We start from the raw sequence: 12,669 nt of genomic DNA, 5'->3' as shown, positions 1-12,669 counted from the left end.
GGATTCTCAAGCAGGAAGCAGCTCTGCCCTCCATCCTTCCTCCCCGTCCCTCCACCCCCGCCCCCTTCACAGAGCCCCGGAGCTGCAAGCCTGGGGTTATCGCCCGATCTCCACCTCCGCCTCCTGTCAGGCTTTTACCCAAACCACCCTCTTCCCCGCCACCCTGCCACCCTACCTTCCGTCCACCACTTAGAGGTGGAAGCTTCTTTACCTACAGGTAGAAAGTGGTTCTTTGCTTCCTCAAGACGTCCCCCTTTTTCACATGAAGCTCACCTCTTCCATCTCATCCCACTCACCCCGTCTTGCCAAACCACCCCACAGTTCATCCTTGTAACCGGTCGACTCTCTGGAGCACCCTGAGTCATCGGAAGGCTTGCAGTGGTCTCGGCAGGCCCTCTTCGAGATCATTCAAGAAGCCAGGGCCAGATCGTGATTTCCACGGTTGACAGTCTCCAGCCAGGAACCGCCAGGAGCTGCGTGCCATCAAATGGTTTCTCCGACCCCCGGCTGGCTCATTTTCTCCCTCCCAGCCCCTGGAGAGGGGCAGTCCCGTGGACAGCGCCACCCGGCCAGCCGCCCAGAGAGGACTCGGGTGGGCAAGAAGGCGCAGGGTGCTTATTCTCCTCTGGTGGACCCCAGTCGAGCCTGTTTCTCCTCGTTCTCAGTGAAACAGCCTCACGAACAGCCTCCCAGTCCGTTCGAGGTAGCAAGCCGGTCACGCTCAGGAAAGTCCCCTCTCCTAGGCTTGTCTATCACAAGCTATAGTTTCACCACGGCCCGGTTCCCCTCAGCTTCCCTCATCCTTCTGCCGCCTTCTCGTGGGCATAGGAAGGTTTGGCTGGCTTTCTGGGCCTTTCTTCCCCATAGGAAATGTGGGGCTGTCTGTATGTTCTTGTTCTGCCCTCATCACTCCCACTAGCTGTGAATTTACTGGCTGCCAGAGCCTGAGAAGGAACTGGGAACTACAGGTCTCCTCCACCAACCCTCTTGATTCTCTCTCCTAACGCCTCTCTCTTCCTTTCCAGAATCTCCCAGTCTAACAGAAGGATGGGGGAAGCTGGGAAACAGCCTCGCTCAGATGGTCTCCATTTTTTCAATTCTTCTGCCTCATGCAGAAGTAAAGAATTCACATGGTTCTCAGGTCCTTCAGAGATTCCCAAACACTGGGTGATTTATGTTGAGCCGTCTGGGTGCGGGGGAAAGGTCTTTGGGGCACAATGAGCAAAGACCATGTTCAGTGAGCATCGAAAGGTAAAGCGCACCAGTAATGTGCCACATTCGTCCACCACATCAGAAACCTTGCAACAGGGTATCTGCTACCAGAATCTGGGGCTGGGGTTTCCTTCCTCTGCATAAGTCTTTCTCTCCTTAGCCCCTCGTGGTCATGGTATCCTGGAGGACCAGCTGGGCCCTGGAAGGCCGGGGGGCCATGATGTCCATGCGGAACTCTTTAATGACAAAGTAGTAGCAGAAGACATCGAGGCAGCAGTTGACGTTGGAGAAACACATGGACAACTGCAAGAATAAGCTGATGTTCTGCTTGGAGCTGCACTCCATGATGAAGCCGTTCCGCACCAGGAACTGCAAGAAGAAGCCGAGGTGGACGGGAAGAAAGGAGACCACGAAGACAGCCAGACTGGCTGCGATCGTCCAGATGCAGGCCTTCTGCTGGACCCAGTCCTGGGTGAGGTCCCGACGGCCGACCAGGATGCGGATGCTCCTGGAGGAACAGAAACCTATGATGCCCATGGGAAGAAGGAAGCCGAAGACCTCAAGGGGGAAGAAGACCTTGGCGCTCCAGGTGCCGTCGGACATGTTGTGGAAGCACGTGTACTTCTCCACCTTCCCATGGAAGCTGTAGATCGGGATGCTCCCGGCCCACACCAGGACCCAGATGGTGCCACAGATCCCCAGGATCTTCCTCGGGGACCGGAGATGGCTGACCAGGAATGGGTACTGGATGGCCAAGAATCGATCCAGGCTAATGAAGCAGATGGTGAAGACGCTCCCATACATGCTGACGAAGTAGAAGCACTCCACCAAGGTACAGAAGAAAGGAGGGGGGGCGCGCACGTTGGACAGCGCCATTTTGAATGGAAGGGACAGCACTAGCAGCAGGTCGAAGACCGCCAGGTTGATCATGTAGATGGAGGTGGCGGCGTAATCCGGCCACCTCTTCTTCAGGAAGGAGCTGAAGCCTCGGATGGCCAATGCATTGAGGAGGAGGCCCAGGAGGAACGTGGGGATGTGGACGGCCAGCTGCACGGTTTTCATCAGCTCGTCCACCTCACTGAAGGAGCAGTTCTGGTTCTTGTTGAGCTGCGGGCTCATGTTCTTTCCTACAACACCAACGACACAGGAGATGAAGTCCCTCTCGCTCTCTACAGGCAACGGATCCAAAGGACTGTATCACACAGCCATTCGTGCCCACTAAATCACAATTAGAAAATGCTAGAAAGAAAATTGCCTCTAATCCTGCTGCCCAGTTATAAGGGCTGTTACCTTTTTGTGTATTTCATTCCAAACGCTCTCTCTGTCTCACAGGTGCTCACGCATGCACAGGTGTACGAGAGCCTTTCTCTTTTACAAAAATGGAAGTGTGTGTGAACATCTGTCCCTTGTTTTCAATCAGAACTCCTGCTGAAAGTCCAAACCCTGGCCCAGAATGGCTTCAGCAAAGGACCGTTTCACGTAATTGAAAAACTAACGAGGGCAGGGCCGATCTGAGCTATGGCTTGATCAGGAAATCAAATGCTGTTTCCAGGACCCAGACCCTCTTTGCAAACTGTCCCTCTGCTCTCTGCCACCCACATCCTGGAAGGTTGCCAGATCGGTTGGAGTTGGAGCTCAGGGAACCAGCACGTTTGGGGGAGGGCCCTCTGCCAAGGGCAGAAAGAGAACAAGAGGGCTCTCTGGGGTCTCTTTTCTAAGAGCACTAATCCCATTCATGAGTCTAATCACCTCCCAAACTGCCCCACCTCCTAATACCACACCTTGGGGGGGCCGTGATGTTTAGATTTCTGCATGTGAATTTGGGAAGGGGGATGGGACACAAACATTCAGTCCATAACAGTGGCCCTGGAGTAGATCTAACCCAGATGTTCACTTGACCCAGACCTCCAGAACCAATGAGGCTGGACAGAGAATTCAGATGACCCAGATTCCATGCACACACCTCTCCTTTCACGGCACAGCTCTGCTGACGCGGCTGGTCTGTGCCAGGCCCAGGAGCACACAGGGCCCCTGCATGGGAGAGGCCAGTCACGCTAGCCCAGGGAGGCTCACTGCGCCTCTCCAGCCCTCAGGGACTTCCCGGCAGCAGGGGCGAGGACCCAAAATGTGGGCACAGCAGAGAGAAGGGGCCAACATTGCCCTTTACCGAGAATCCTGCGCTAGTGACCAATGCAGTCAATTGCTGAGTATCTGTTATCCAACTAGTTATTATTATTATTATTGAGAAAATATCCTATGCATTCAATAATTCTCTTTCAGTACCAAAAGAGAAAGAAAGAAAGAAAGAAAGAAAAAAGAAAGAAAGAAAGAAAGAAAGAAAGAAAGAAAGAAAGAGGCAAGCCTCCTTTGTACCCTAGGGCCTCAATTGTCCTTTCCAGAGACAACTGTGGTTAACAGTTCTGTACATATTTTCCCAGAAATTTTCCAAGGATACACACACACACACACACACACACACACACACACACACACACGATGTTTCTTTACATTTGGAAAATATTACACCCATAGCTCTGCCCTTTGCTTTTTCACTTTGTAACGATTCTTGGAAATTGTTTCCACATCAGCGTGTATGAATAGGCTTTTTCTTCTTAATGGCACACTTACATCCTGTTGTGTGGGGATACCTCAACCCATTTAGCCAACAGCCTGTTGACGAACATTCAGGTTTCATAGGGTTTTACTGGGAAACAAAAACTTCCACAGAGAGCATCCCCGTGACTTATTTCTTTGCTACACGGATTTCAGTCAGCAAGAGAAGCCCTGCTCTGCTGTTTCTCATCAGCGTAGCTCCCTTGAAAGCCTTGGGGAAGGAAGGCTTTGGGCATTTTTAAATTTGATTAAATTTGATCAAATACGTTCCAAGAAGGACTAATTTCCTTTTCTCTCTGTAGAAAACACTACGAATTCGTGGTCATATATGTAGAGGCAATCAAAGGCATAAAACAAAAATTTAAAAAGGCCCCTATGAGGGGCGCCTGGGTGGCTCAGTGGGTTAAAGCCTCTGCCTTCAGCCCAGTCATGATCCCGGGGTCCTGGGATCAAACCCTGCATTGGGCTCTCTGCTCAGCGGGGAGCCTGCTTCCCCTTCTCTCTGCCTGTCTCTCTGCCTACTTGTGATCTCTGTCAAATAAATAAACAAAATCTTTTTTTTTTTAAGTCCCCTATGAGGTGTGCAAAGCAGCCAATTAATAAAAACACTATTTTTCTGTCTGTGGTATCTGTCAATTCTTAAAATTTGAATTCACTGCGATTTATTTTCTCATTCTCATTCTAAAGTAGGTATTCCCTTTTATAACTAGCTTTGTATTCCTTTATTTAAAGAAGGCCTCCCCCACCTGGAGCGCCAGGGTGTCTCAGTCAGTTAACTGTCTGCCTTTGGCTCAGGTTATGATCTCAGGGTCCTGGGATGGAGTTCTGCTCGGGCTGCTTGCTCAGGGGAGAGCCGGCTTCTCCTTCTGCCTCCCCCACTGCTCGTGTTCTCTCTCTCCCTCTGTTTCACAAATGAATATTAAAAAAATCTTTAAAAAAAAAAAAGAAAGAAAGGGAGAAAATGGTGTGACGGATGCTGGTGATGAGGGAGCAGGAGGCTGGCTGAGGACAAAGTAAAAGCTGGCACCTTTCACCCCCTCTCCACCCGCTCCCCTCGGTAATATGTGTGACATTCCTCAGGCACCCCTGACTGCCATAAACGAGAAACAAATGGTTAACTTGCAGAGATCACAATCCTGCAAGACAGGAATCTCCCAACTATTTTGATGTTAATGGCTGGCCGAAAGACCACACTGATCAAGCCGGAGACCTCCGGTATCCTGGCACCTTGTAGGCCCTCTTTAGCATATGAAAGCTCCGTTGAAACCTCCCTTTCCCTCACCTTCCCCCAACCGCAGGGTACATAGTCGGCCATCCCTGACAACCCAGGGCAGCAGCATCTCCACCTGCTCACGGGTCCTGTCTCCGTGCTTTAATAAACCACCATTTTGCACCAAAGATGTCTCAAGAATTCTTTCTTGGTCATCGGCTCCAGACCTCATCCCACCGAACCTCACCTATGTTCTAGAACTTCATAACTGGGGCTTCTCTGACTCGATGGTACCAGATGGATGTGTGGAAAAAGGCACTACTTAGCCCTCAGGGTTCTCCACCCAGACCATCCCAAAGGTCACATTTCAATTACTGACAGACTTCAAATGGGAACTTTTCAAACGGTAATCTTTGAAGTTAGAGAAAGCATTCTATGGACTTGCAAAAAGAAAGTAGTTTGGAAAAAAAAAAAATAACTTCCACCTCATGGCAGAGTAAGCAGAAAATCTGAAAAATTAATCCTCTGAATTCCCTCTGAAAGTTCAAGGAAACCATCTTTTTGAAAGTCTTCTTTTTTAAAAAAAGACCAGGAACTTCTCTGGAATAAGATAAAAAGGCTCCAGGCTGCAGCGAGAGATAAAAAAGTCATTTTTCTCAAAGATGGGCTGCCAGTAAAAGCCAGTCCCCTTGTGGCGGGAACCAGCAAGCTCCCCACACTTGACCTGTTGCCACACATAGGTCCTGAGCCAGCCAACCCAGGGGTCCACTGGCGTCGGGGTGGGAGGCTGGGAAGCGATGGTTAGACAGGATTCCACATTGGAGAGACAAATGCCTGTGTAGGATACAGGGGAGAGCAGGTCTGACGTCTGTGGATGGAGAGAAGGAAAGAAGCTTCCAGGGGCAGATAATTTTTTCTCCAGTATCCAAGAAACAGTTACCAAAATGAATTATCTCCCTATCAAGAACAAAGTCTTCCATTTAAAAAAAAAAAAAGGCAGAAATTATGTTGGGTATATTCTGACCACAATATGTATAATTCTGACCACAATTTATAACATTTTGTTAAAACATTTTCACATCAAGTAATATACCGGGGGGGGAAATACACAGAAACATCAGATGAATGATGTTCTTTCTTTATGAAGAGTATAAAAACTATATGATATGAAGATCCTCAGGAGACAAACAGGCAAAGGACGGAGAGTTCCCAGAAGAGGATTTTCAAAGAGATAAAATTTTTGCTCATCATTTCAACAAAGAAGCTAGTAAGGGTTCTATGAAACAGTCATTGATATGCTGGTGAGTGTACACAGCTTCTAGATTTGATAACTTAGACTACAAGTCAGAGAAACCTTATTAATCTTTCATCCAGTCATTAAAAATTTACTTTAAGTAAATCAGGAAAAGCAAAAAAAAAAAGTCGTGTACAGAAAATGTGTTTACCTGAACATTTTTTCTGCTAGCAAAAAAACACACACACATTTAAATGCCACCCAGAGCTTAATTTCACGATGGTAAATCTACTCAATGGAAAATTTTTCTGTCTGATTATGTTATGTTTATGCTGACTGTGTTAAGTAAAAAACCCACAAACTATAGAACGATACATTCAGAATGACTTCAACTATGATTTAAGAAAAAAAACCCACACATAGGGAAAAAAAAAAAACCTAGAAAAAAATTTCCATATGTCCAACATTGGTTACATTCTAACAGTTAGATGGTGGGTACTTATTCAGTCTTTTTTTCTTTTTTTTAAGATTTTATTTATTTATTTGACAGAGAGAGATCCCAAGCAGGCAGAGAGGCAGGCAGAGAGAGAGGGGGAGATAGACTCCCCACTGAGCAGAGAGCCCGATGCGGGGCTCGATTCCAGGACCCTAGGATCACGACCCACACCAAAGGCAGAGGCTTAACCCACTGAGCTGCCCAGGTGCCCCCTATTTGTTTTTTTTTTTTTATTTTTTTTAAGATTTTTTTAAAAATTTATTTATTTGACAGAGATCACAAGTAGGCAGAGAGGCAGGCAGAGAGAGAGGGGGAAGCAGGCTCCCCACCAAGCAGAGAGCCTGAAGCGAGGCTCGATCCCAGGACCCTGAGATCATGACCTGAGCCGAAGGCAGAGGCTTAACCCACTAAGGCACCCAGATGCCCCAACATATTCAGTCTTTTAAATCACCCTCTCTCTCTCTCCTCTCACCCCCTCTGTGTATATATTTTTCTAATTAATGATGATATGAAAACAATTTAATTTTTTTAAGTTGTAATAAATGCTGGGAGAAAAGGAGAAAAATAAGAACAGCTTTTGACTTTCTCTTAAAAGAAGAAAAGTCTTTTAAGTGAGTGTTTGAGTGTTTGAGTGTATGGGTGAGTGTTTGAGGCATGGCAGAGGCAGGAGTGAGGTTCACATAAAATTTAAAAGATGGCATTGGTCTAAACCGTGCTCAGCTGGCGAGACATCAGTGTTGCAGGGCTGAAGATGAACATTTCAACAGACAGCATCTGAGGAATGTGGGGACAAGGCATGACAGAATTGGAAGTGACAGATGAGAGAGCAGATGCCACCTCAGAGATGAGCAATGACCACAAGATCCTGATTGGTGATTTAAAAAAAAAGTCTTCATTTGTCCACGGGTCAGCCATCACATCATAAAAATTGTGCATAACATGAGGAGTGAATGAAGACCGACACAAAAAGACATTCAAAATGCAGATTAACCATGGAGAGAGGGTCAAGGAAAGGGAAGATATTTACATAAATCCTCCCAAAGCGTGGACAGCTGTAAAGAGAAACAAATGCTGGAGTGAAAACTTACATATTTTCTAAATCGGATTTTTCAGGTTAAATTATCTTGTCTATTGTAAAGGGACACAAGGAAGAGAAAATTCACAATAGAAACTAAATGTGAAAAACTACCATGTTTCTGTGTAGACAGTACTGGTAACCCCGAGGAGGTTTACACGAATGTAACAATTACATAATAGAATTACAGCACTCCCTGACCGTGTTAACACTCCCTCTGAAAAGGGGCATTCATTAAAAAAGCCCAGACCTTCCCCCCCCACCCCCACATAAGAAACACAGAGAAAGAAAAAAAAAGGCATGGACGGAGTAAAATGATAGGGCAATTTTGGCTTATCAGGCACACAGAACTCTAGGGAAAAAAAAAGAGAATATGACATAATAATTTTTGTTTCATAAAAAGAATTGAGAGAGTAACACAGAGACTATACAGAGGTAAAAGTTACAATGAATAATTAAAACATAAAACACTTAATTTCTGTTCCAAGGCGCATAGCAAGGAAATACATAACGTATTTCCATACAGAACATGCCAGAAATGCAAAAAGAAGTAGAAACAGAAATATAATTGTAGGAAGAGACCTTTGTCCTCCCTTCCCCGAGTATCATCCTTCAAGTAGACAGAAATTTTGAGCTCCTCCTAGCCCAATTAAAAAGGCAGATCAGTGAGGACCAAATCATAAATCAAGGGAATACACTTTCTTTGGGAGACGACAAGGATCTTTTCACAAAACGGATGCCATCCCTGGGCCCAGCCTAGGTCTCCAAGACAATGGCAAGTCTACCCTCTCTGCCTCAGACCATAAAGAAAGCACAACTATTTGCTGAGCACTGTGACATTAATAATAGATAATTGGTACTTTATGCAATCTCTTAAATGGTCTCTTAAATAATGTGTGAGTCGCAGATAAAATCGGAACTACATTACTGAAATATTGGAAAAGAATTTGTTCTTTTTTTATTTATGCATACACAAAACACAGAGGCAGTCACGGCTTACAGGGAAATGGGAGTTCTTAAGTATTCTTGCAAACAGGAAAGATGGTGACAAATGAGAGGAACCAGGCTCTGCTTAGAGGATCTAGAAGAGGAACTTGGGGTGACAGTGGCCTTTGCACCACTCTGATCACCTGCGTGCTGGGGACTATCTCTCTGCTGGGGCTGCCTGTGGAAGGGCTAGGGAGCCACAGCCCAGGAGAAAATGGGGAAAGGACTAGAGTCGCTCGTGATCTATAAAAGAGTAGACATTTTAGCATCCCCCAGTGCTCAAGACATGCTCCCCTGTATGACTTCACAGAACGGGCTCCAGATGCCACAGAGACGGACCTGCCTTGCTAATGGAGTATCTGACAGCAGACAGAGCAGTCTTGCTATGTAGTGAGCTCTCTATCACCAGAGGTATGTAAGCAAAGGTGGGAGATCTGTTTATCCAGAATGTTATCAGGGGGATTCACACATACGGAACGGTTTTGTTTTTTTTTCCCCAGCCCTGAAATGGAATCTTCTCTCAATATATTAACACTTTCTTGTATTTGGTGAAGAGGAGAGAAAATAGCCAGTGTGTGAAGAGGGACAGGCCTGGGAGTCCAGAGGCTTCAGTTCCCGGCTCTTTCTGGCTGTGGGGCCTCCATCTGGATTCTGGGTTCTCTCCTCCGAACAGCGAGCTGGGAGCCCGAGACTTCCCCCGAGCTGGCTCTCTTCCTGCTGTCGGGACAGGCTCTGGGCTCTGATTCCTGCAGCTGCCTGAGCCCGGCTCCCACCCAGGGCAGCTCCAGAGCTGTTACGCACAGCCTCAGCCCCTGAACCCAGCTGCGCGGCTCAGACCAAGCCAACCCTTCTTCCAGCAGCAGACAGACTTTCCAGAAACACCAGCAACAGTAAGAATGGAACTTTACGAGGTTTGCGGGCTGAGAAGGATCCCCAACCCCCTCTCTTTTGCTGCCAGACTCCTCATCCTCACGGAGCACTGTGGTATGAGCCACCTAAGAGAAGGGAGGTCCAGCCATGACTGAGCAGAGGTGGTACACAGCCCGAGGGTTGTAGTTTGAGGAGGAGCACTCCCCTGGACCAGTGTCATCCATGTTCCTTGCCAGCAGTTCCCATCTCCTTTGGGGGTGCGGCACTGAAGTCCACGGTTAGAATATAAATATTTACTTGGGTGTGGTTATCTGCCACTAACACCATAGTGTAAATAAAGCCGTCTGTCTACACCTGAGCTAGGCTTCTGGGGGACACGATGTGAAAAGGAACAGGACACAGAGGGGACAGACCACACAGAATCTCCCAGACTCCAAAATTTTGCTGGAGCTGTACCCTGAGCCTCACAGGTTGGAGTAGGGTTGGGGGAGCGGGGGGTTCAGTTCAGGGACTTGAAATGTGGCTGTCCCTGTGCTACAGTGCTCTGCAATGGGAACTCGGCACCTTCCTGGAACGTTGTTATAATCATGCCCATTTTACAGATGAGGACAGTGAGGCTCAGAGAAGCTAGAGTCTACCCAAGAGCAAACAGGTGGTAAGGGGTCTCACTGGCACTCACGCTGAGTCTCTCCTTTATCTTCCCCAGCCCCACCCCAGCTCCCCATCAGTATCGCCAGCCCGAACATCCAATATATCCAGGAGCCCCCCAGTACCCCCTTCCTCACTTTCTGGCATGCCCAGTTCCACTTAACATCTCTTCTTTCTCCGCAGACTCTCCCCTCCCCTCCTAAGAACCTCATTCTTTTCTTCAAATGCCCACTTCTCTGATCTACCTGCATCACCATGGCCCAATGGGGCCGTCCGTCAGGGTACCATAGGGGTACCCATAGGGAATAATCCAGTCATAACACATCAGAGCAGTCAAAGCTGCCCTCTTGCTTCCTGCACGATAGAGCACTTCCATCACTCACTGCTCTAAAGAGCCCCATGAGGGGAAAAAAACCATCATTACTCCCATTCTCCAAAGAGGTACATCGAGGCCAGGGAAGTTTACACAACTGGTAAGGGGCTGGCCAGGAATTCCAAGCCCAGCTGTGGCTTGCCTGGAGCCCATTGCTCGGTGGCTGTCAGGTGATTCCTTCGAGTGTGTCATCTTGGGCTGTGGGTGCTTTCCAGTCTGGGTTCCGGGAGAGCAGGCAGCCAGGCCAGCAGGAGGTGATGGCACGCAAGCCGAGCTCCCCTTGGGGAAAACTCCTGGGCTACCTACCGTGAGATCTCCCCACCCCAGCAAGAAGCTGCAACCTTGAGTCAAATCAGGAGGAAATTGAGGGTTGGTAGGAAATGTCACTAATATCAGGAGTCCTCTGCCTGCCGTTGCTATTTTCACAGAGACTCTGTGGGGGGCTGCTGGGCTGCTGGACCTCCAGCCATTGGGGATGCTGGGTCTGTGCAGGTCTGGACGGAACCCAGACCACGGAGGCACCGCTGGCCTCAGGAAAGTTACCTGCTGTCCGGGAAAGCCAGGTCAGTCCGTGGCTCTGTGCCTGGGTTTTAGTAAGTGGCCCCGAGGGGGGTGGGTGGCGCTGTTACCTGCTGGGGGTCCAGTGCAGCTGAGTGAGCTGCGAGATGTCATTTGTCCTCCCAGCTTGGTGACCAGCCTGCTCCGGAGAGAGCCACTTCCCTCTCTGGGGCTTGGCTTCCTCATCAGTAAAATGAGGGGGGTGGGACCAAGATGCTTTTCAAGTGGCTCTCCGGTCTTGTCTGGAGAGGGGCCTTGTGGAGGGGGTCCCTCCCCACTGAGTAGAACCAGAATGGGGCAGGGGGAGCCTCTTTCCAGGAAGAAAATCTCCCTCTTGGGACCTCTCTTGCTCACTCAGCTTCCAAAAAGCAGGTGGGGTTCGTGGGGGTACAAGGAGCGCAGGGTGCTTGCAGGGGTGTTAAGAAGCTTGAGGAAAAGCCAGACGTCACCAAGGGAGAGCCAGCCCTTCTGGGGGATTAGGGTGTGGGACTGCTGCCCACACACAGAGGGGCACAGGGAGCAGGAGATCCCATTAGAGACCAAAGCACGGGCATGCAGTGACTTTCGGGTATCTACAGGAATCGAAACTCCCCGAAGTCAGTCTGGGTCATTCATCCCAGCATGTGGTCATCTCTGCAGAAATAGCAGCCCTGTGTGACTGTGGGGAGGTCACCTGGCCCCCCAGAGCATGGGCTCCCTGTCGTGGGGCGGAGGGGCGGAGGGAACTGACTGTGACCCCCTTTTAAGTTGTCGCCATGGCTCTGGTCGTGCCCATGCTCGTGCTACGGGCAGAACCAAATTCACTCCCTGCCCTGGGCCCCCAGCTGGCCTGGGAGGGGTCCCCCACTGAGGGGCCCCCAGAGATGTGTTCCCCACTTTGCCTCCCCAAAGGGAGCCTCGGCCACCTCCCATTCTAGCCGTCTTCTCTTTTCATGAATATTTCTGTTGTATTGCTGTTGCTTTTTACCTAAAATTTTGAGTACATGCGCCTGGTTCAAATACATTGGTAAACACAGACAGTAAGATGTCTCTGCCCCCCACCACTGCCCACCCCCCAGTCCAGTGTCCACTCCCCTCAGGGTACCACTGATGATAGCTTCTTCCCAACCGTCATACCTACATATGCACATGTGTGTTCTAATTTTCTCCCTCTTTTAACACAAAGGATTGAGTGGGTCCAAGTCATCTCTCACCCTCCTCTCTTGAAGAGCTTTGCTAATGACCCTCATCAAGGACGTAACAGTGGACCCCCGGCAGGATAGTGTGTGAGTCCGAGAAACTCTCCTAAGTGGTAGGCCAGGCAGGGACTCACCCAAGGCCTCACCCACGGCTCCGGCCTGTCCAGCCAGCTCCTCTCCATGCCCTGCCCCTGCCCTACCCCTGGGAAGTCACA

The 12,669-nt window shown here is 49.0% G+C and overlaps 1 protein-coding gene across 1 annotated transcript; it reads right to left on the bottom strand.

The window, feature by feature from the left end:
- Positions 1–1,368: 1,368 nt before the first annotated feature.
- On the bottom strand, positions 1,369–11,462 carry GPR55 (G protein-coupled receptor 55; the record flags this gene model as incomplete). Its single annotated transcript, XM_080798783.1, has 2 exons — positions 1,369–2,339; positions 11,348–11,462. The coding sequence occupies 2 exons, from the start codon at positions 11,460–11,462 to the stop codon at positions 1,369–1,371; spliced, it is 1,086 nt and encodes a 361-aa protein (XP_080654909.1).
- Positions 11,463–12,669: the final 1,207 nt, after the last annotated feature.

Source organism: Martes martes (assembly GCF_963455335.1).
Source record: "Martes martes genome assembly, chromosome: 3".
Classification (NCBI taxonomy): Eukaryota; Metazoa; Chordata; class Mammalia; order Carnivora; family Mustelidae; genus Martes; species Martes martes.
The sequence above is the reverse complement of the archived record's forward strand: the minus strand, read 5'-3'. Positions and strand labels throughout refer to the sequence as shown.